Here is a 24,962-nt window from a genome sequence, read left to right as displayed (position 1 = left end):
ATTTGTTTTGGAAATTTTGGTGTACATTAAGAATATAAAAGAGAACAGATAGCATGCTGCACACATAAAACATAAAAATCAGTACAGCCAGAGTTAATGCTCCAACACAAAACCTTCATTTCTAATCTAAAGTGCATTCAAGACTTATAAGAAGAAACTAACTAAAAAAATACAACAGAGATAAACATTACATTACATTACATACATTACAGCAAACTCTCAAATGAAGATATGGTGAAGATTTCGGGAAATCATTACATAGAAGCAATTATGGAGAAACTTTTGTTTTTTTAACAATATGTTGGAGAAGAAACACAATTTTCTCTCTATGAGCCAGCTCATAACAGAGTTTTTTCCAAAGATGACACACCTTGGTATAGTTTTCCCAAACCTTCTTTACTTGTTAACCATATATGAGACATGGAATAAAGTACAAGTATAGCTCCTCCTTATTGTATAATTCAGCAAACAACAAAATCTACTACCTCCTGGGTGTCTGAAGGGAGATTCAGTCCATTCCTCTGGCTCAGTTTGATCACTCTTTCTAGCCATCGCTTTGCTTCAGGTTTTAGAGTATTAGATGGTATAATGGTCTATAGAGGAGTCATAATGCAGAAGAGTCAGAATTCAAGTTTCTATACTCGAGAGATAAAAAAAACAAGTGCTCCTATGAGCAGGTTTTATGCTGTAAAACTTGTTTGTTAAATGATTGAAAATGAATGTAAGTTGTTGGAACTAAATAAATAAATGATGATGAGGATTGCCATTCTTATATTCCATATTCATTTACCCCATCTGTGCAAGCTGGACGAACATAAGTATATTTTTTATTATTATCAACACATATTTATAAAGTGGCAACATATTCCACAGCTCTGTACTGAATGGGTTTACACAGTGTCGGACTGGCCCACTGGGATACCAGGAAAACTCCAGGTGGGCCCAGGTGCCAGTGGCCCTCTTGCTTCTAACTATTTGGTCTATTTCATGGCCATTCCCTATTTCTGTTTGGGAACAAAAAGGCTAAATAGATCAAATAATAGATTATAGAAAATATAGAAAAGAGACCTGGAGAATAAAGAGGTTGAGCGAGTAGAAGAAAAGGAGAAATAGTTTGGAGAGTGGGCCCACAAAAGGTTTTCAGGTTGGCCCCTGGCATCCCAGTCCAACACTGGGTATACACATTGACCATACAAAGCAACTGATAACAAATATAAGAGGTAAAGAGGGCCCTGCCCAAACTCGAAATGGTAATCAGGCAGCTTTAGTTAATACTCTTAGGCACGTACCCATAATTATCGAATATTATGACTCAATTACAGAATTAATTACCATTATCATTTTAAGGTCAAAGTGAAATACTGATGTTAGACAACAGTACTAGTATGCCAGTACTTTCTCTGTGTTCCAAAGAGCTCAATGAAATGTGTGTTGCACTTTTTGCAACACGCTTTTTGCAGCAATTATCATCTTACCTGCAAATGTTCAATTCTTCTGTAAACATCCTCCCTCATGCTTTGTTCAACATCAAACTCTGACAGTTTCTTATCAGCCGCAGTGCTTGCTGCACGGATTTCTTTTGAGGGAGATACATGCTGTGGAAAATCAAGCATGCTCCTCTTCCCTAAAATAGGACACAAAGCAATATAACATAGTAAATATAACATAGTAAAGCAAAAGATCATGGTATAACAGCAAGGGTGTCAACCCCCACCCCCCAACCCAACCCAAACATAACAGAAGGTACAAGACTTTGCAGTTCATAACTTGAATTTTAGAAAGCTAACTGGTGACAGTGAAATTTATAGCTGGAACGGTCCAAATCCTAAGACGGACGAATGGCTAGTGTCAGAGGGTTGATAGTTGTCACCCCCGCCCTCTATGATGCCATAACGCTATAGGGCCTAAGGCAGGATGGACTTTAAGGGCTAATGGTCTACTGTGGACAATGGTCACTCATATAACTTATACTAGGCCATACAAATAAATGATCCCCACTCTGTTACTTAGATTCCAGAGTGTCAGCATAGTGTCAGCATGTCTCTTATGTCCTTTTGCAGAAGTGTTGCTCAATAGTTGTCTGTACCACAATGGCTATGTTTAGCCAATAGATGTTTACGAGACTGTGGACAGTTGGAACCAGAAATCTCTTATGTTGCAAAACTGCACATCTTACAGGAATGTACAAATATATGCCAGTAAGTCTCCTCGCCAGACCATGTATGGTATTTCCGTGAACCCCTTGTCACAATTACTGTAAATGCCTTCTGAAAGCTATATAACGCCTGGACCAAGAGGTGGGTCTTTGGTAAGTCCTTGGCTGACATTCTGTGTGTTACTCCAACAGCTTACCCAGACAAAACTGTTATGATGTATGAATAAATTGCCTGACTATTACTAAAGGTTTTCCTTTACTGAGTTTTGTCTTACACGAGGTCAAAATGGTACTACTAAAAATACCATCATATGGTGACCCGCCGACTGTGATCCAGTTTTTTCCAGTCATTTTTTCAGGCAATGGAGGGCTCCAGACTGTGGTTACTGGAGTGTACCCGAGGATATTTGTTCTCGGATGTTTGTAGTGTACCCGTGGAGTTTTTTTTTTCTCCCGGATGTCGATAGTTTACCCGTGGATATCTCTTTTCCAGGAAGGTTTCCCCGTCGAGCTTTACTTTACGGATGGATACACGCGCGTAAGTACCCCTGGGTGGGGTATATTTGTTTTTCTAACTTCTTTTTGCCTCTTGTTTTGTTAATTGTTGTGTTAATCAGCTGAAATTATCTGCCATTCATGATAGGAATCCGCAGTTTCCTTCCTGTTTTTGTATTTTGTACGTCTCTTATTCCTTATCATGAAGTGTAGTCTAAAACATCTTGAAATAGAAATTACACGTGTACTGTATGTTGTTTGATGTATGCAAAAGGATCCATGAATGTTGTATGTTTGCCTAGCTGAGTGTGTGAATAACTTTAGTGTAACTGTCATATGTGTAATGGTGTACGAGAGAATTTGTGGCTCTATCTCAGAGTCTGCTTGCTGTTTAGGAATTTTTCTGCGGTTTCTGTTTATGGGGCGACCTAGCAGGCCAGAAATACGGAAAACTAGGTTTTCTGAAGGAAATTCTTTAGAGTGTGAAGTGTGAATCACTTTCCTGTCCGTTTGAATTGTCAGATGAAAAACGAGAGCCCTACAAACATTTAGGTGTTGTCTGCAACTTCAAACCTGTTTTCTCCCTTTCCACTCAATTGTAAGCCTGTTCTAAATTACAGAGAAAAGTGTAACATAATTTTTTCCTGCAGGTGACTCCAGTTTATATGTATGTTTGTTTGCCCTGTTTGTTTTATAAACCAATGTTAATAGCTCGCTGCTAAGCTTTTTTGCATCCTACAGGTCTGTTAGAGCATATTTAGAATGTAATACTTGTGTGTATGTTAGAAAGAAAAGGACTTGACTTGACTTGACTTGACGGTTATATGACTTTGATGTGTCGGTAATGAATATGTTTACCTTACTGTTTTTGGTTCTCTTTAATGTTTATATGTTTTCATAGGTACCTCTTGTAATGTAATATTTGTTCTATGTGTCTGTCACTACAATATTGTCATTTTGTCTTAGACTATCATGTCACTATTCTTATCTTATCCTTACATTGTCTTCTTTGTTATTATTCTCATAGTAACATTAGTTCTCTTGTGTATTTCTGTTTGTGAATGGGTTACTCGTGAATAAGGTTAATTCACTCCACTTGTCTTTCTTGTGTTAACAGAAATATTAGTGTTGTCTCTTTAAATGTTCTCTGTTATAGTTTTTTGTCTCAAACTAACCTTACTTCTTTTTTTTATCTTTATGTGTCAGATTGATAACTGTTTTCTAAGGGTATTATGTTTGACTTGTGATCTGAAAAAAAACATGTTCCATCAGTTTAGAATATCTAACAATCCTCCTAGATATGCTAGTTGAGTGCCCAAAACATTTTAAGTTTCAAAGCCTTTGTTAAGTGTCACAGTGGAGGGGACAAGACTGCGTTTTCCTGGCCAGAAGGCGATAGTTTTCTTCCCTCACAACTTGAAATTCTACTGTGACAGATAAAGGATAATTGTAAGAGTAAATATTTTATTATACAAATTGCATGCTATTAGATCTAGCAGGCTTTTGCCAACCAATAGAAAGTGATATTTTTCACATATACTTCAGCTGAGCCATTACACCTATTCTCTGCTCCTTGCTCAGCAAACTTAGATCCAGTCCTTTATATGGATACCCAGGAGCAATTAAATGCCATTTAAATGTGCCTATTGGCAATTTTAGAGTGACACAGGGTTACACAATCTCAGAACTTTTGGTTCCACAGACAGTGCAGCCCCCAGTAATAAAGATTCTTATTGAGCTAATGGTTCAGAATGTTTTAAGCTTATTAACAGTAGTACTTCCCCTGAATATTCTGAAGACAAACTTCCTGCCGACCAAATAAATCACCGTCAGTTGTTTCACACTGAAGTACTTAATGGTGCATTAGACTTACAGCACCCTTTAGAGGAAATCTAATTCAAAGTCCAAACAATAACAAGTAGGATTCTATTTGCTGGTACTGTCATAAAAACTACATTTCCCAGAATCCTCCGTTGCACAATATTTCAGATACTTAACTTCTCTCACTGTTTTGTAACTTCCTCTTTTGTCAGCCCGTTGGCTCAGGAACTTTTAACCACAGCAAATATTTTTAACTTTACCATTTCATACTCATCTGTATTTTTTTTTTCTGTATCTCCTGCATCTGGATCTTTTTCACCAACATGAAGGTAAACTTGATGCAGTTTGGATCCATACCCGATTCGCTCATTGGTACAGGTTAAATTATTTTCATTATTCTCTAGACAGATGTGAATCTATTATTTCATATTATTGTACTGCATTTGCAGTACAACAAGAGGGGAGTATTATATTGTGGGTTCTGTTGTTGTTACTATTTTTTCTAATTAAATAAGCTTCAGTTCATAAAAATGCAGCTTATGTGCTTGTGCCGCTGCTAAAAAAAAAAAATTCTTCCTTAATCTTTGCACTTGTGTATCTTGTATCACAAGTCTGCAAGTGTAAGAAAATGCAGAAGTGACTTAAATTTATTGTTGATTTTGTCTGATAATCAGTAATTTCACTACCAAATTTGTAGAAATAAATGATGCTACTAAAATGGGTCTATGTCATTTTCATTTAGGCTAAAAATATAAAAATATAAAGGTACAAGAGAGAACTTGTTAAATGTTTTTCCTGGTTATGATTAATCAATATTATTTTGTTATAAGAAGGAAACAGTACAGGTTGTATTTGATAGTTTACACAATTAAATTTTCGATTCTGTTACAAATTTTGCAAATATCACTGATCTTAAGTGGAGTTGTGTCTTTGTACCATCCCACTTCCAACAACACAATCACTGGCAGCATTTGGTTGGATTTATTCCCAGCTGTCCTGTCAATTCACTGCAACAATCCTATCAGGTGTTGTGGACTCTCTCCATTTGAATTAAGCACAAGAAAATAAAAGTCCTTCACTCATATCATAAATGTACAACCACTTCTCATTACTGACAGTTCATACAGTAGTTTCATTAGAGTTCTTTGGCTAGTACATTAGATAAGTCAGTATTACCAGAACACCAGATATTGTCACATTGTCTCTTTGTTTCCAGGTTGGTGATCTGAGCAAAATTCCATCAGTAGCTGTTGAGATTATTCCAATCCATTCCAAATAGAACAACTATCCTTGATCCCACCACTCATTGAAAGAAACTCTGCATACATACAAAGAGTCATTTCAAAGTTTGCCATTCATATCTGTGATGCCTTTACATTTTTGCCTATCCTAATATCGAATCCATGGACTGATTATGAACTCTTAAAAAGAACTGTACAGAGACTGCTGCATTGACTGAATACAAGTGACTGTTGAATATTTCTTCATATGCCTATCCACCGCCATGATGTCTCTCTGATTGGACTTTCCCCTATAATGAACTGATGGACTGATATTGAAATGGGTTAATTTTAAGGTTTAGATTCATACAGTATTGAATGTGATATAGTTAAATTGTGTACAATTTATAAGAACAATGGGAATGTGATAATGTAACATTTTCTCTATATGTTTAGTTTTAAATTAGTTATGAAAACAACAAAGGTAAAATTGTATCTGTTTAAAAAAAAAAAAGGTTTTAGAAGGGAAGTTTCCTGCAATTACTTATTATTGTATTATTGCCCCAGTCCTCAGCTCTATATGTAGCCGGTTGTGTGTAAACGGCACTGACGTAGAAAAAAGAGAAAAAAGGAAAAAAATGTTAAACCCCATAATAATAGAACTCTGTCATGTGCTAATGTTAGAATTGAGTAGAGTCTAGATTCCAAGAATAGTCCCGCCCATAATGTTAAATCTATAAAAAAAATATAAATCTTATCACCGTCATAAACTAAGCTCTATAGTTAGTATAGATATGGGTATATAGAATTTGTGTGAAAGTAGGGAGGGGTGTGTGTATGGATGCTGGGTTTTCCTTTGGAGGGGTTGAACTTGATGGACTTTGTCTTCTTTCAACCCAATGTAACTATGTAACTATAAACATAGAGGTTGTTCAAATAAATAGAATAGCTGACCAAAATAGTATGATTTTAGATTAGCATGTGTTTTGATAGGAAAAAGAAGGTTGTACTCATATTGTTTCTGAAATGTTTGTTGAATGTCATATAGTCAAAGTTTTAGAGCTGCAACAATAAGTGTAATCTTTTTATAGAACAGTTCGGTTATTCCAAATGATTAGGTAAAATGTTATAGCTGGTTAAACAACTCCATTGGAAGTTTCATTAAGTGTATCCATGTCATCCTAGCATTAATACTTGGTCTACAGTATATTTCTCCGTTAGAATTTGTGCTATAAGCACCTCCCCCCAACTTCTGCTCTCATTTGATTTACATCTATAAGGTAAAGCTTTTCTCAGCTGTATGTGGGGAGGTTTGAAAGAAAGAAAGAAAGAATAATTTTTTACTTTTCAATAGTAATGAAATCAGTATTATATTAGTCTCTTATAACATGTTATATATATATTGTATATTCTTTGTCATTTTATAGGGTTTTCTGTTCCCAACTGCACTTAACCAAGTTATTTCATGAAACAGGATGTATCTGTAGCTCCCTAGCTTCCTGTTTTTTCTTTTCACTGATTTCAGCTTTCAGCTGCACTTCTGTATTGGTGCTGCCACGACAGTTGAACTGTAACTCACAACAGCGTACACCACTGTCCCATTTATAATAGACCTCCCTTGTTCCTGGGGGTCCTCTCAGCACTCTTACTGTGCCTGTAATTACTAATGTGAAACATATTTAATGTTTCAAGAGAGGTAATGACAGTGAAATTTATAGCTGGAACGGTCCAAATCCTAAGACGGACGAATGGCTAGTGTCAGAGGGTTGATAGTTGTCACCCCCGCCCTCTATGACGCCATAACGCTATAGGGCCTAAGGCAGGATGGACTTTAAGGGCTAATGGTCTACTGTGGACAATGGTCACTCATATAACTTATACTAGGCCATACAAATAAATGATCCCCACTCTGTTACTTAGATTCCAGAGTGTCAGCATAGTGTCAGCATGTCTCTTATGCCCTTTTGCAGAAGTGTTGCTCAATAGTTGTCTGTACCACAATGGCTATGTTTAGCCAATAGATGTTTACGAGACTGTGGACAGTTGGAACCAGAAATCTCTTATGTTGCAAAACTGCACATCTTACAGGAATGTACAAATATATGCCAGTAAGTCTCCTCGCCAGACCATGTATGGTATTTCCGTGAACCCCTTGTCACAATTACTGTAAATGCCTTCTGAAAGCTATATAACGCCTGGACCAAGAGGTGGGTCTTTGGTAAGTCCTTGGCTGACATTCTGTGTGTTACTCCAACAGCTTACCCAGACAAAACTGTTATGATGTATGAATAAATTGCCTGACTATTACTAAAGGTTTTCCTTTACTGAGTTTTGTCTTACACAAGGTCAAAATGGCACTACTAAAAATACCATCACTGGTTAAGGAAGACCAATGAGCCAGTCTAGGCCCAATTTGGCTGATCAAATTGTTGGCCCTCTGGCTGATAAGGGCTGCATTAATACAGTGCTCATTGGATGGTAAAATCAAACTTGCCCAGTTGATATCTGGCTGTTTTGTGTCTAGATATAAGCCAGACAGGTCTGCCCACTCTGTACACAGGTCAATAACCTGCTGACTTGGTCCGAATGGATGGATTTTATTGGCTTATGTATGGCCACCTTAATGGAACAGTAACACCAAATACTGAAAGTGTGTCAAATTAATTAAATATTATGTACTGTTGCCCTGCACCTTTTCTCCAAAAAAGGAGAAAAGGCACAGATTACATAGCAAATAACAGATAAAATACCATTGTATTGGACAGGGCTTATCTGTTATGTGCTATGTAACCTGTGCCTTTCTCCTTTTTTTCCAGCTCGAATGGTTGCCCCCATGGCTACACAGAAGCTTATTTATATAAACTATAGCAGTCTTTCTGAAGCAAACACACCAGTTGTACCAGTGCATGCTAATAGTATTTTATATGTTAATTACTTTAAACAGCTTTTATTTTTTGGTGTTACTGTTCCTTTAACTGGTCTGAAAGGCATATCCAACTGGGATTTAGGTGTAGCTAGAAAAAACGAAATTGCACATCGCCATAAAACAAGCATCTCCCACTTCTGACTGTACACCTGACACGTCAAAAATGCATTCTAATTTTAGGGAAGTATGACAATTTCAAATACATGCTTAGACTTTGAAACAAAGGACATGAAAGAAAAGCTTTCCAAACAATTAAAAGGGTATACGCTATGTATCACATTCATTTATTTTTTTAGCTGACTGGGGCTACTTGAGGGTGTCAAATGAGCAGCAGCCAGTTCCCCAAAGCACAGAAGTAATGAATAATAGCCCTTCCCATACTGTAAAACCTGTAATCCCTTGCACCATGACACACTTCTACAATGTTTCTTTAAACACAACAGGCATTCAGCTATCTATACAACTGCTGAGTTCACCATTCCCAATCTTGCTCTATGATATGTATATGCAGTCATAATTCTTTTAATAGTCCTCTTAATTCTTTGGAGTTTTGTTTATCATTGGTTGAGCTTTCAAAGTAGCAACTTACTTTTAATATATGCCTTATGGAAACAGTAATATTTCAGCAGTGACATAAAGTTTATTGGATTAACAGAAAATATGCAATACTGTATGCAGCATAATAAATTTAGACAGATGCATAAATTTGGGCACCCCAACAGAGATATTACATCAATACTTAGTTGAGCCTCCTTTTGCAAATGTATCAGCCTATTGACACCTCCCATAGCATTTGATGAGTGTCTGGATACAGGATGTCGGTATTTTTGACCATTCGTCCATACAAAATCTCTCCAGTTCAGTTAAATTTTATGGCTGCCGAGCATGGAGACCCTGCTTCAAATCATCCCATAGATTTTCCATGATAAGTCAGAGGACTGTGACGTCCATTCCAGAATATTGTACTTCTCCCTCTGCATAAATGCCTTTGTAGATTTCAAAGTGTGTTTAGGGCTCTTACACACGGCCGTTCCGACCTGCGCTCCCCTGCGTTCAGTTTTTTGGCGTTCAGCCGCAGGGGAGCGCAGGAATAGACGCAAGTCATTATGTGAAATGGGCCTGTACTCACTAAGGCGCGTGTAGGCGCCGAACGCAGGAAAAATGCAGCATGTTGCGTCTGAACCTGCGTTCGGCGCCTACACGCGCCTGAGTGAGTACAGCCCCATTTCAAATAATGACTTGCGTCTATTCCTGCGCTCCCCTGCGGCTGAACGCCAAAAAACGGAATGCAGGGGAGCGCAGGTCGGAACGGCCGTGTGTGAGAGCCCTTAGAGTCATTGTCTTGTTGGACTGATGCTTGAACATTATCCTGAAGAATTTGTTGATATTGGGTTGAATTCATCCGACCCTCGACTTTAACAAGGGCTCCAGTCCCTGAACTAGCCACACAGCCCCACAGCATGATGGAAACTCCACCAGGTAGGTAGCAGGTGTTTTTCTTGGAATGCGGTGTTCTTCTTTCGACGTGCAAAGCGTTTTCTATTATGACCAAAGGCTCAATTTTTTGTCTGATTAGTTTTTCTCAATTTTCCCAAAATGATTGTGGCTTCTCTAAATGAGCTTTTGCATACAAGAAGTGACTCTGCTTGTGGCGTGAGTGCAGAAAGGGCTTCTTTCTTATCCACCTGCCATACAGATGTTCTTTGTGTAAATTGCACTGAATTGTAGAACGATATACAGATACACCATCTTGCAGGTCTCTGGAGGTAATCTTTGGTTTGTCTGTAACCATTCTCACAATCCTCCGCATATGCCGCTCCTGTATTTTTCTTGGCCTGACAGACCTGGGTTTTACAGCAACTGTGCCTGTGTCCTTCCATTTCTTGATTACATTCCTTACAGTTGAAACTGACAGTTTAAACCTGACAGCTTTTTGTAGCTTTCCCCTAAACCATGATACTGAACAATCTTGGTTTTCAGATCTTCTGAGAGTTGCTTTGAGGATCCCATGATGTCACTCTTTAGAGGAGAGTCAAACAGAAGCACAATTTGCAATTGGCCACCTTAAATACCTTTTCTCATGATTGGACACACCTGCCTATGAAGTTCAAGGCGTAACGAGCTAATCCAACCAATTTGGTGTTGCCAGTAATCAGTATTGAGAAGTTACATGCATTTAATTTAGCAAAATTACAAGGGTACCCACATTTTTGCACAGCCAGTTTTTCACATTTGATTACATTTCATACAACTGAATACTGCTTCACTAGAAATCTTTGTTCAGAAAACACCCCAGAACTCAGATGTTCCTGGGAAATGATAGAAATACCACTGTTATCTTTTTTTATTGAACATGGAGTAAATTATTATTCAGGCTGAGGGGTTCCCAAACTTTTTCATATGACTGTATATACAGTACATACAATATGATTGAATGTTACAATATCCAGCAAAGATGCATTTAAAAACAAACACAAAGCATAGACAAGCTGGATTCTTCATATCCACATACCTGAATACTCCACTTCCACATCAGCCAGGACCTTTAGTGTGTTGTCATAGGTGACACTGCTCAGGTCTAGGCTCCCAACCTGGTCATAAACTCTCTTTGTTTGCTCAATGACCTCACCAGTCAGTATCTCAATCTGTTTCGGAGTCAGATCCCATCTGAGACGGTTTCCATCATTCTTAAACTGGGGATTCATCGTGTGATCTGCAGTGCAGAGCAATGTTACAGTGTTCAATAAATGAGCTCACTAGAGTATCTGAATGTCACTTATTTATGTGAAGTAAAAATTAGGTCATTGTGATTAGTACTCATGGAATCTTTACAAGCAGCCTCCTAAAGAAGTTGAGTCATAATGTTGAGTCATTTCTGGAACTGGCAATATGTGGATTTTGACATATGCAAGATGCCATAGACAGTCAATATATGTTGTACTGGTGGGGGCTGTTTCGGCCTCTATGTACTTGAAATGCCAGGGCCTATTTTGATTCTCAGTCCAGACCTGCTTATGCCAGTTTATCTCTGCTGATACATAATATGCAAATATTATAAAAAATAAAAACAACTATATTTTTTTTCTTTACAAAAAAAACAAACTTGAATTATAGTCAGAGCTCCACTGATTGCTTGCAAGTCGGCTGCTGCTGGTTCCATGCAAGTAGCAGGGAGATGAGTGATTGTACTAAACAAACATGTTTTTTAAATATACTTTTTAATTAAGGTATACTGGAGAAAGGCTTATTTTTAATTTTTAAAGCTGAATTTAATATTGTTATATGTTCAATTTCAATGTTTGAATCAACAATGATATAGCTATCATGGTGCTTGGATGCTTTCTTCCAATCAATTTTAATGTATGCAATAGCTACATGGCAGCATTTTTATCTTGTGGCCCAGTCACTAAGTCTTTATGTTCTCTCACTATGACAGGATACACCCACACACAATACAAAGAGTTAACAAATATGTATTAAACCAGCCCTACACAAGGGTATGTTAAACAAATAGTTCACATTTTAAAAATGAATTATCGTTTTATCTGTAAAAAAAAAAACAGTACCTTGTACTTGATCCCAACTCAGATATAGTTATCATTATTGGAGGCAAAACAATCATAGTGGGTATAATTAATAATCAAATTATTTTTTAGTAAGGTATGGTGATCCAAATTACTTAAAAAAAATCAATACCTTTAACCTGCTGACAACATTTAAATAGCAAATAACCCCACTAGGATTGTTTTTTCACCACTATAAATTCATGAAGCTTAGTTACCATCAAGTACAAGGCAGTTTTATTCAGGGAAAATAAAAATAAAATCAATCGCCAAAAATTTACTCTATGGGACACAGCTTTCTGAAATTTCCAAGCTTTCTAGTTGTCAGATTCCCAGATATGAGATCGCACCATACCTGTAACATATGTGCACAAAGTGTGCTGCTCTGTATTGTACTGTATTGTGAACAGATGAATTAATATTTACTGTATGCACCTAGAGCAGATCAGCTATGCAGTCTGGTGCATCTCCATTTGAGTAATGATTATGCAGTGTCCCCTTGTTTGTGCACAACGTGATCTGAACCGCACCAGATAAAAATACTCAGCAGCCTTCAGCCCGTGCAAATCCCGGAGCCTCCTCCTGCTGGAGCTGCCAGGCAGTAATCACATGCCTCATTATGTGCTAGCCCACAGACAGGCAGGGCTGTAGCCCACAGAGGGAGGAACAATTAACAATCACGGCCACTAGGCTAGCAGCAGCAGTCTACAACTGCAGCAAGGGGGAAGCTATTCCTGAAACACAGGGGGAGGTGATAGATTTACAGTGTGACAGCGGTGGAGTTTATGGGGCAAGCGCATTGATACAGGTGTCAGACACTGAGGACTGGACCATCAGTGAAACACCTGTTCCCTCTCACTAATGTCACCTGTGCGGGGAAGGGGTCAGTTTATGTGGCTACAGCTTCTGGCCTATCCCCCATTAGCACATAAACAGCTGTATATATAGATTGTATACATTGTGCCCCCCCCCCCGCCAGTTACATTCCACTCACCTTCACCCTGTCTAAATTAGTGTACTCACCCCACCACCATCACAGAAAAAGGCCTAAAATCAACAAAATATCACATAGGTGAGAAGGGGATGGAGCGCGATTAAAGGCATGGCCAACACACACCTGAGAAATAGATGGTATAGAAATAAACCCCAAGGACTATGATAATATTGGAGAGCAGGAGACATGACTGGTCACTGCATTTCGGGTGAACAATATGACTGCTGTCTATTTATGATGGATACCTATAGTAACAGTAGGATAATAGTCTCTGGGAAGGGAGTGTGACTGTGGGATAGCATGTATAGTAGGGAGAGATGGGGCCTATAGTAACAGTGGGGATAATAGTCTCTGGGAAGGGAGTGTGACTGTGGGACAGCAGGTATAGTAGGGAGAGATGGTGCCTATAGTAGCAGTTGGATAATAGTCTCTGGGAAGGGAGTGTGGCTGTTGGATAGCAGGTATAGTAGGGAGAGACGGTGCCTATAGTAACAGTGGGTATAATAGTCTCTGGGAAGGGAGTGTGACTGTGGGACAGCAGGTATAGTAGGGAGAGATGGTGCCTAAAGTAGCAGTGGGATAATAGTCTCTGGAAAGGGAGTGTGACTGTGGGATAGCAGGTATAGTAGGGAGAGATGGTGCCTATAGTAACAGTGGGGATAATAGTCTCTGGGAAGGGAGTGTGACTGTGGGATAGTAGGGAGAGATGGTGCATATAGTAACAGTGGGATAATATTCTCTGTGAAGGGAGTGTGACTGTGGGATAGCAGGTATAGTAGGGAGAGATGGTGCCTATAGTAACAGTGGGGATAATAGTCTTTGGAAAGGGAGTGTGACTGTGGGATAGCATGTATAGTAGGGAGAGATGGTGCCTATAGTAGCAGTTGGATAATAGTCTCTGGGAAGGGAGTGTGGCTGTTGGATAGCAGGTATAGTAGGGAGAGATGGTGCCTATAGTAACAGTGGGGATAATAGTCTCTGGGAAGGGAGTGTGGCTGTTTGATAGCAGGTATAGTATGGAGAGATGGTGCCTATAGTAACAGTGGGGATAATAGTCTCTGGAAAGCGAGTGTGACTGTGGGATAGCAGGTATAGTAGGGAGAGATGGTGCCTATAGTAACAGTGGGGATAATAGTCTCTTGGAAGGGAGTGTGACTGTGGGATAGCAGGTATAGTAGGGAGAGATGGTGCCTATAGTAACAGTGGGGATAATAGTCTCTGGGAAGGGAGTGTGACTGTGCGATAGTAGGGAGAGATGGTGCATATAGTAACAGTGGGATAATATTCTCTGTGAAGGGAGTGTGACTGTGGGATAGCAGGTATAGTAGGGAGAGATGGTGCCTATAGTAACAGTAGGGATAATAGTCTCTGGGAAGGGAGTGTGGCTGTTGGATAGCAGGTATAGTAGGGAGAGATGGTGCCTATAGTAACAGTGGGGATAATAGTCTCTGGAAAGGGAGTGTGACTGTGGGATAGCAGGTATAGTAGGGAGAGATGGTGCCTATAGTAACAGTGGGGATAATAGTCTCTGGGAAGGGAGTGTGACTGTGGGACAGCAGGTATAGTAGGGAGAGATGGTGCCTATAGTAACAGTGGGGATAATAGTCTCTGGGAAGGGAGTGTGACTGTGGGACAGCAGGTATAGTAGGGAGAGATGGTGCCTATAGTAACAGTGGGGATAATAGTCTCTGGAAAGCGAGTGTGACTGTGGGATAGCAGGTATAGTAGGGAGAGATGGTGCCTATGGTAACAGTGGGGATAATAGTCTCTGGAAAGGGAGTGTGACTGTGGGATAGTAGGGAGAGATGGTGCCTATAGTAACAGTGGGGATAATAGTCTCTGGGAAGGGAGTGTGACTGTGGGACAGCAGGTATAGTAGGGAGAGATGGTGCCTATAGTAACAGTGGGGATAATAGTCTCTGGAAAGTGAGTGTGACTGTGGGATAGCAGGTATAGTAGGGAGAGATGGTGCCTATAGTAACAGTGCGGATAATAGTCTCTGGGAAGGGAGTGTGACTGTGGGACAGCAGGTATAGTAGGGAGAGATGGTGCCTATAGTAACAGTGGGGATAATAGTCTCTGGAAAGCGAGTGTGACTGTGGGATAGCAGGTATAGTAGAGAGAGATTGTGCCTATAGTAACAGTGGGGATAATAGTCTCTGGGAAGGGAGTGTGACTGTGGGATAGTAGGGAGAGATGGTGCATATAGTAACAGTGGGATAATATTCTCTGGGAAGGGAGTGTGACTGTGGGATAGCAGGTATAGTAGGGAGAGATGGTGCATAAAGTAGCAGTGGGATAATAGTCTCTGGAAAGGGAGTGTGACTGTAGGATAGCAGGTATAGTAGGGAGAGATGGTGCCTATAGTAACAGTGGGGATAATAGTCTCTGGGAAGGGAGTGTGACTGTGGGATAGTAGGGAGAGATGGTGCATATAGTAACAGTGGGATAATATTCTCTGTGAAGGGAGTGTGACTGTGGGATACCAGGTATAGTAGGGAGAGATGGTGCATATAGTAACAGTGGGATAATATTCTCTGTGAAGGGAGTGTGACTGTGGGATAGCAGGTATAGTAGGGAGAGATGGTGCCTATAGTAACAGTGGGGATAATAGTCTCTGGAAAGGGAGTGTGACTGTGGGATAGCATGTATAGTAGGGAGAGATGGTGCCTATAGTAACAGTAGGGATAATAGTCTCTGGGAAGGGAGTGTGGCTGTTGGATAGCAGGTATAGTAGGGAGAGATGGTGCCTATAGTAACAGTGGGGATAATAGTCTCTGGAAAGGGAGTGTGACTGTGGGATAGCAGGTATAGTAGGGAGAGATGGTGCCTATAGTAACAGTGGGGATAATAGTCTCTGGGAAGGGAGTGTGACTGTGGGACAGCACGTATAGTAGGGAGAGATGGTGCCTATAGTAACAGTGGGGATAATAGTCTCTGGGAAGGGAGTGTGACTGTGGGACAGCAGGTATAGTAGGGAGAGATGGTGCCTATAGTAACAGTGGGGATAATAGTCTCTGGAAAGCGATTGTGACTGTGGGATAGCAGGTATAGTAGGGAGAGATGGTGCCTATAGTAACAGTGGGGATAATAGTCTCTGGAAAGGGAGTGTGACTGTGGGATAGTAGGGAGAGATGGTGCCTATAGTAACAGTGGGGATAATAGTCTCTGGGAAGGGAGTGTGACTGTGGGACAGCAGGTATAGTAGGGAGAGATGGTGCCTATAGTAACAGTGGGGATAATAGTCTCTGGAAAGTGAGTGTGACTGTGGGATAGCAGGTATAGTAGGGAGAGATGGTGCCTATAGTAACAGTGGGGATAATAGTCTCTGGGAAGGGAGTGTGACTGTGGGACAGCAGGTATAGTAGGGAGAGATGGTGCCTATAGTAACAGTGGGGATAATAGTCTCTGGAAAGCGAGTGTGACTGTGGGATAGCAGGTATAGTAGGGAGAGATGGTGCCTATAGTAACAGTGGGGATAATAGTCTCTGGGAAGGGAGTGTGACTGTGGGATAGTAGGGAGAGATGGTGCATATAGTAACAGTGGGATAATATTCTCTGGGAAGGGAGTGTGACTGTGGGATAGCAGGTATAGTAGGGAGAGATGGTGCCTATAGTAACAGTGGGGATAACAGTCTCTGGGAAGGGAGTGTGACTGTGGGATAGCAGGTATAGTAGGGAGAGATGGTGCCTATAGTAACAGTGGGGATAACAGTCTCTGGGAAGGGAGTGTGGCTGTTGGATAGCAGGTATAGTAGGGAGAGATGGTGCCTATAGTAACAGTGGGGATAATAGTCTCTGGGAAGGGAGTGTGACTGTGGGATAGTAGGGAGAGATGGTGCATATAGTAACAGTGGGATAATATTCTCTGAAACATCAAAAGCAGAAGGCGCACACTCCTTAGTTATAAAGCAAAAAAATACAGAAAATCAAATATATGCGAGGTGCTAATCCTAAAGGAGGTTGCCCATCTGAAGTCTCCACATAAATCATGCATGAAACAAAAAATAAGGATCGCACACTCTATTAAATCAAAAAAAGAAAATATATTACATGCTAATTACACCACATGGCAACAGCATGTGGCCCTACGCGTTTCGACCTAAAAAGGTCTTCATCAGGGGCACAAAAATAATAAAAAAGAGTTATACAAACATCTTGGTTAAATACCTTGTGTAATGTAAAGCATATCATTAGGGAACAAGCACGCATCAGCGCGTGTGATGTCACTTCCACTCTCCACAATGATCAAATGGATCTATAAGACTCCATCACACACACCCCCCTGGTATGTATGACTGCCCTTGTGGATATAATGGTTGTGGTACATATTGTCTTATATACTTTTGAGTAATACATTTTTCTTTCTGTTTTAGGGGATATTCTTTCCCCCGAAATGCGCTACAAATTCTCTGCGCTATATATTCTCTGGAATTTTCTGTTCAAGATGATGGACCAAAGGGGCGATATATATAGTTTTTCTTAGTGTGGACATTACATATATGACGTTTTTCATGCTTTCTATATTCATGCAATGTTTGATCATAGCCCAGTAGCTCCAATTAGACGGATACTTCTGCATTGTGGAAACGCATTTGCGTTCCAGATTATATCCCATAATGCTATTTGATGTCTAAACTTTTCTTTGGAACCGAAGTGATGTCATATATGTTGGAGCAATCGTGATGTGTTCACTAATGGACAGGACACATCAGTAGATTTCCATTCAAGCGCATTAGCAATTTAGTATTAAAGCCTTACATCTACTTAGATATCTTTCCCCCTGGTGATGGCCTTGTAGCGTTTAAGGAACAATCACTTCCGGTTATTGGAACGCATTTGCGTTCCGGAAGTGTTCCCACAAGTGTTGATCATTGTGGAAAGTGGAAGTGACGTCACACGCGCTGATGCGTGCTTGTTCCCTTATGATATGCTTTACATTACACAAGGTATTTAACCAAGATGTTTGTATATCTTTCTGCCTTTTTTATTATTTTTGTGCCCCTGATGAAGACCTTTTTAAGTCGAAACGCATAGGGCCACATGCTGTTGCCATGTGGTGTAACTAGCATGTAATAAATTTTCTTTTTTTTTTAGTGTGCGATCCTTATTTTTTGTTTCATGGATCATATTCTCTGGGAAGGGAGTGTGACTGTGGGATAGCAGGTATAGTAGGGAGAGATGGTGCCTAAAGTAGCAGTGGGATAATAGTCTCTGGAAAGGGAGCGTGACTGTGGGATAGCAGGTATAGTAGGGAGAGATGGTGCCTATAGTAACAGTGGATAATAGTCTCTGGGAAGGGAGTGTGACTGTGGGATAGCAGGTATAGTAGGGAGAGATGGTGCCTAAAGTAGCAGTGGGATAATAGTCTCTGGAAAGGGAGCGTGACTGTGGGATAGCAGGTATAGTAGGGAGAGATGGTGCCTATAGTAACAGTGGATAATAGTCTCTGGGAAGGGACATGTGGGCTGCTTTGAATTTTTTGCCCGGGCTGCTTTTTACCCCCAGTCCAGCCCTGTTATGCACTACCCAACCCATGAGCATCAATGGGAATGTCTAGCCAGTTTGACAGAGGACAGGTACATACGCCACACTGTATACAAGAACTATGCTAGGTTGGCAACCTATGGACCCAGCCGCTCACAGCAAGCGAGAAAACACCAGAAAAGTTCATGGGATTTTGTTAAGCCAAAAGATTCTGCTACCTGTAGGCACCATGTGATTTGTTTTGTCTTCTGCGGTGCAGCGTGGGAAGAGAGAGAATGGCGCATATTATGAATGACAGTAATTGTGGACAGGCTTTCAATTTTAAGATATTGTCGCTTCTTGTTTCAGATTACATTCTGACGTGACACTGAATAATAGGCCCTTATTGACAGAACAATATTGTTTGTGTTCACCTATTGGTAATCCAGCTATAGATCAACTGCAACTCCCACAACCATCTTCAGGGCCATCTTTGGGACCCTGCACAAGTTATTTATATGTGTGCCCCCCCCCCCCGGTGAACACAAAAGTGCAGTATTAACATTTTTGGCCACATCGCTTGCATGCAATACACAAATTATTAACTAGCAGGTCGGTTTTGTGGGACAAAAGGTTAAACTTGGATGCACTTTTTGAACCACAGCTACTATGATACCAATTATTTTACTGAAACAAATGCAAAGGTGTAACTATAAAGGAAACAATGCAACTGCTGGGCACCCAAGAACTATAGAGGGCTCATAGGACTGATTAGCAGCTGCAGTATATGTTCAGTGTAAATGTCTTGTTCCCAAAGTTAGGGGCTGAATTATGTTGCTGTGGTGCCTAATAACTGTTCTTCCCCTGCTGAAAAAATTGTGTAGGAGACACTCATATTATTTAGTAAATTTATCCCAATATAAAAAGCTGGTGTTACTATAAATAGTTCATATAAAGTGTTACATTCATTAATGTGTTAATTAGTCTATAAGTTCATTGGGGGTCAGTGGAATTGGCCCTAAATTTAAACCCTACACTATTGTCTGCCCCTGCTCACCACTGCCATTGCTTGATGAACAAGTTGCATACATTTTTGCATTAGTTGCGTAAACTATGTAAGTTAAGGCTCCCCATGTGCAAGTCAGTTCATTGGGGGTCAGCAAAGTTAGCCCAAAGTTTATACCTAACAGCCCTGTCACGCTGCTTTGCCTTGTTGTTGCTTGATACATAAAATAATGTACTTACGTTTCTTTATAGGCAGCATAGGGGCCCATTTACTAAGGGTCAAAGTGAATTCGAAGTGAATTTTCGAATTCAGAAAGTTCGAATTTCTAAGTAATTTTTGGGTACTTCGACCACTGAATAGGCCAAAATTCGAATTGAAAAGACTTTGAATATTCGACCATTGGAAAATCGAAGTACTGTCTCTTTAAAAAACTTCGACACTTCGCCACCTTAAACCTACCGAATTGCTATGTTAGCCTATGGGGACCTCCTAGAACCTATAGCCAGTATTTGGCTAAGTTTTTAGAAGTCGAAGTTTTTATTTGGAAAATCGTTCGATCGATCCATTAAATCGTTCGATTCTAATGATTTAAACGATCGATCGAACGATTGAATTAGATCGAAAACAGCTAAATTTACACACACAAAAAACTACGACTATCGAATTTCTACAATTTCGATGGTCGAATTTCGAAGTTTTACCACTTTGAAATTCGACCCTTAGTAAATGTGCCCCATAGAGTTTGCATAAATTACATAAATTGTGCATGTGTAGGGGCCCAGTGCTGTTGCTGTGGAGAATTTGCTCCTGTTACACTTCTCTACCCTGCCTTTGCTTGATATAACATAAGTTTTGTATGCTTCGATGTAAGTTACATACGTTTCTAGGCAAGGCACAGAAGTTTTTCGTGACAAGGCAAACCACTTCTTCACTGAAACATTTCTACAGACCCAGAAACAGACCCAGAACAACAGTCCCCACTCTGTGCCACTGATAGTGGCCCTCATCTGTATAGCTGTGGCAGGCAAGGAACTGTAGTTCAGTCACAGCTCTTGCTACATAACACCTCCATCCTTTTGTACAGCGCTGCAGAATATGTGACACTTTAGAAATGGATAATGAAATGACACCTACAGTAACATATCACTTTTCCTGGCCAGAGCATTCATTTCATTTAATTTATTTATAACATTTTACTGTGATGTTTCTAAAATCGGCATTCTAATGTAGGGCCTGAACTAGGGGTCGGCAGAAGAGGCACATGCATATGGCATAATGGTGGGGGGGGCACCACTAGGCGCTTATCTCTTCTGTCCACCTCCCCCACTTCTGGATCTTTTGTAACTTCAATCGACCACCTGCTTAGGGAATGACCGCACAGAGTATTTTCATAATGCACACATTGATAATGTCAGAATTAACGTGGTTACAGCTCTTTGCCTTGGGCATCCTTGACACCCAGCCAAGCACTGTTATAATAATACCAGCAATAAGAACACATCAACTGGCGTTAATGCCATACAGCACAATCAACGGCTACCATCCCCACTGATTGTCTGCAGTGATGGGGTGCAGACTTGCCAACGACAACATACTATAATGATCCAGTGCAGGTTGTAGCAGAACTAGAATAATCCAGACATAGATGCAAGACTGAAGGCTTTATTCCTTATTTTTCTCCCCACATGCCCTGCTTCCCCTTCCTTTTTCCATAACCTTTCTCATTACTCCACCCAAGCTACTAATGCATATTGAATGAATGGAACTACATTACACATTCTATGCAGACCTGTTCTACGGCATGTAACCAGGATATTATATCACTCAGGTAGGTGGAACAACCTGGCACAGAAAATTAAGTTTGTTTATTTTTTTTTACACACCAGAGACACCCTCAGCATTAAATAAGCAAATACATGCAATTCCTGCATATTAATGAATATTAACAGTTTACATTTCAGTTTACATTTCTAGTACTGAACTCTAACTCTTGCATTGGGCAATGCGGTAGAACAGGGCTCCTCCTGCCTAAAACATGTGCAGGTTAGGGTATTGGTAAAGGGGACACCAACATAACTCAGCCTGCCCACCCCTTTTTAGCACTTTGGCATGCATCAAAGCTGTCTATACCTACCCCTAATAACCTGCTTGCACCTGCCCACTACAGAACTATAGTTCACATTGGGCATGAAAAATTTTAGGAGCTAGAGAGCAGTAAATGAGGGATATAGCCCTGTTCCTCGGTTCCTTGCTTCCTCTATATTTACGCCACTGGATTTCTTCCTTACTGCAAGGTGTTAGGGTTCAAGTTTGAATTAGAGGTGGCTAAGAAAAGACTAGGATGAGAATTAGGGACTGCATGGGATAATGCAAACAGGGTCTAGAGTGAAAGGAGATGTTAAAGGACAAGGAAAGGCAAAAAAATAAAATCCCATTTTTACTTTCTTTAATGAAAAAGAAATCTATCTCCAATATACTTTAATTAAAAAATGTGTACCGTTTTTATAAGAAACCTGACTGTATGCAGTGAAATTCTCCCTTCATTTACTGCTGTGGATAGGAATTGTCAGATGGTCCCTAACTGCTGAGCAGGGAAACAATCATACTTATGAACAGCAGGGGGAGCCCCCACCTTACTTACCAGCCATGCAGAATTCAAGCAGCTTTGTTTATGACAATCCCTAAGCAGCGCAGACCACACTGAGCATGTGCAGGGTCAAGGTCAGGCAAAGATGTTTAACAAAGTTACAAAATGACAGCCAAAATGAAAGCATAAATCATTTGTTTGATTAGGCTTTGTGGTGCAGTAAGTTTATGTTTATGTTTAGTATACAAAATACAGCATTTCTAGCCTTATTCTATTTTAGACTTTCCTTGTGCTTTAAGTATTGAAGCACCTTATTTAACGTAGAGGAGTAATTGACTCCTCAAATATTACTTGTAGTGTGGATTGCAAAAGGCAGGACTGACAGTAAGAAGCTGGCGATCAAATGAGTCAGTGACTACAAGTTTGCACTGTGTGGGTCAACACATGTATGTAGTCCTCATTCCTCTTAGAGCAACTGCTTGGTCACACCACCCCCTAGCATTGCTGTTTCTGGCCTTAAACCATTCCTTTTTGCTGCCACACATTTGGAAAGCCATCCCTGAATTCTTCCAGACTAAATTTTCTTTCAGGTCTTTTCAAAAATAAACTTAAATACTACCTCTAGCATAACATATACAGTGACATCATACAGTATGCATACAGTACTAAAACCAGAAGTGAACTTAGGACCCCCAGCACTGCAAGACAGCAGTAGTACAAAATGAGCCACCGTGCTGCCTATTAATGTTTTAATCTGCTGTACATTTGTGCTGTACACTAGTAGTGCTCTATAGATAAAAATATACATATGTAGCTAAGTGGGCACTGTGCTGGTCAACAAATGATTTGATCAGGACTACAAAAAGATGTTCTAGGTGTGCATATGCAAGCAAATGGAAATGGGTTTGAAGACTTTATACTGGTGGACCGCCTCTTGATAAATACAAGAAGCTTCTTTATTTTGAGTGGGATCAAGGAAGGCAGTGGGATCCTATGGGAGAAAATCTGTTTTGTAAAATATTTTCTTACATAAAGAATGTATTTATGCATATAGCAGCTATGATTACTGTGGTGATATGAACTTATTCACCAGCTATGACAAAACAGCAACCTCAGTTGGAAAAATATTTGAAAAAAATTTCAATTCTAATATGCCTTTAGCTGTGCACCCTGCCCAATCCTGTGAGCCGTTTCTGCTTATTCAGTGTCCTTAGATACAGCCCTCTGCATTCCTACAAACTGAAAAGTTGTGTGGCTATTGAGAACTATAATTGAATAGCAAATGCAGACAAATTAGAGCTACGTGCTTCCTATGGAATACACAGCCTGCATGGCTAATTAGCATTTCATGGGTGGCAACCCCTAACATTACCACTTCTGTTTAGGTATCATGCTGCTGTTACTGCACCACCACTTCTGTTGTTGTTACACTTTCAGCCATCTGAATACTTAATTAAAGGGATACTGTAGGGGGAAAACATGTTTTTTTTACAAAATGCATCAGTTAATAGTGCTACTCCAGCAGAATCCTGCATTGAAATCCGTTTTTCAAAAGAGCAAACTGATTTTTTTATATTTAATTTTGAAATTTGCTGTGGGGCTAGACATTTTGACATTTTCCCAGCTGCCCCCAGTCATGTGACTTGTGCTTCAGGCACTTTACTGCTGCACTGCAAGTTGGAGTGATTTCACCCCCTCCCTCCTACCAGCCGATGTAATGTAAACAGAGCCTTGTCTGCTCAGCCTGTCAATTGAACAATAGACAGGTATCAAGATAACAGCTCTCGCTGACAACTCTTCAGAAGGATTCTGCTGATTGGACTGAGAGGAGTTCTGTAGCTGCCTGCTGTTACCAGTGCTTTGCTTTGACTAAAACAAGGCTGCAGACGGAGTTATACAAGGAACTCTGAGTATCACTCGTGTTTTATAAGGGATAATGTACCCCCTTCTGTAAATAAGGATATTAGAAGTCACTGAGGGGTTCTGTGACCATATAAAGACTGATGATAGGGAACAGAACAATGAAAAAATAAGGACATGGTTAAATAGTTCAGGGTTGCTTTCTATAGTTCATAAATGGAGAGAGAAGGCAGTAGGAAATTAATAAAAAAATAAAAATTGCAGGCATGGAGTGAGGTCTTTGTGGGGGTGGGATAGCAGAGGGAACACAGTCACAGTTCTATCACCTTATCTTGTAACCAGCCTCACACAAACAAATGAAGGCAGCAACAAGTAAAATTTCCCCCTCCCAACTCTGCAAAGGTCACTTTAAAGGAATGCAGAGAGTAAATTTACCAGAGGGCAGGATCTGTTATAGTCATATGTGTGAGAAGGGCTGCTCGTGGACGCTGGACAGCAGACAGGAAGTGGGAAAGTGAAAGCAGTAGCTGCTCTGCAGACCATGTGACTGCTCTCCTCATGACATCACACACATGGGCAGAGAGGGGAGGGGGAATACACAGAAGGATCCTTATGTTGCAGTGCGACTTGGCTTTATAACAGAGTCTGGCTGCCTCCAAGCACACAGGCAATGCAGTGCCTGCTGTTAGTGCAGCACTTGAAGAATGTATAATGAGCAAATATGGAAGCCCCCATGACAAAATAAAAACTGTAATAACTTGTGTATGAATTTGTGAATTAACATTTTAGTTGCCAGACAGTGTTTATTGAGGTGTACTTTTTATAAAAAGGCAAAAAAAAAAAAGTTTAAAATGATGACAGATTCCCTT

The 24,962-nt window shown here is 40.2% G+C and overlaps 1 protein-coding gene and 1 long non-coding RNA gene across 5 annotated transcripts in view; one reads left to right on the top strand and one right to left on the bottom strand.

The window, feature by feature from the left end:
* Positions 1–24,608, bottom strand: part of thop1.L (thimet oligopeptidase 1 L homeolog) — a 31,514-nt gene extending 6,906 nt beyond the window's left edge. The window contains exons 1-4 of one of the 4 annotated variants that reach the window (XM_041568362.1): positions 24,529–24,608; positions 11,130–11,330; positions 1,476–1,624; positions 486–593 (exon numbers count right to left, since the gene is read on the bottom strand). In XM_041568362.1, the coding sequence (XP_041424296.1) occupies positions 486–593; positions 1,476–1,624; positions 11,130–11,322 (450 nt within the window). In that variant the 5' untranslated portion in view covers positions 11,323–11,330; positions 24,529–24,608. 4 annotated transcript variants of the gene reach the window in all.
* LOC121393355 lies at positions 17,253–18,270 on the top strand. Its single transcript, XR_005961014.1, has 2 exons — positions 17,253–17,462; positions 17,551–18,270. It is a non-coding gene; the product is annotated as an uncharacterized LOC121393355 (long non-coding RNA).
* Positions 24,609–24,962: the final 354 nt, after the last annotated feature.

The sequence above is a fragment of the Xenopus laevis genome, chromosome 1L (genome assembly GCF_017654675.1).
Source record: "Xenopus laevis strain J_2021 chromosome 1L, Xenopus_laevis_v10.1, whole genome shotgun sequence".
NCBI classification, from domain to species: domain Eukaryota; kingdom Metazoa; phylum Chordata; class Amphibia; order Anura; family Pipidae; genus Xenopus; species Xenopus laevis.
Note: the sequence above shows the minus strand (reverse complement) of the source record. Positions and strands in the feature narration are given on the sequence as shown.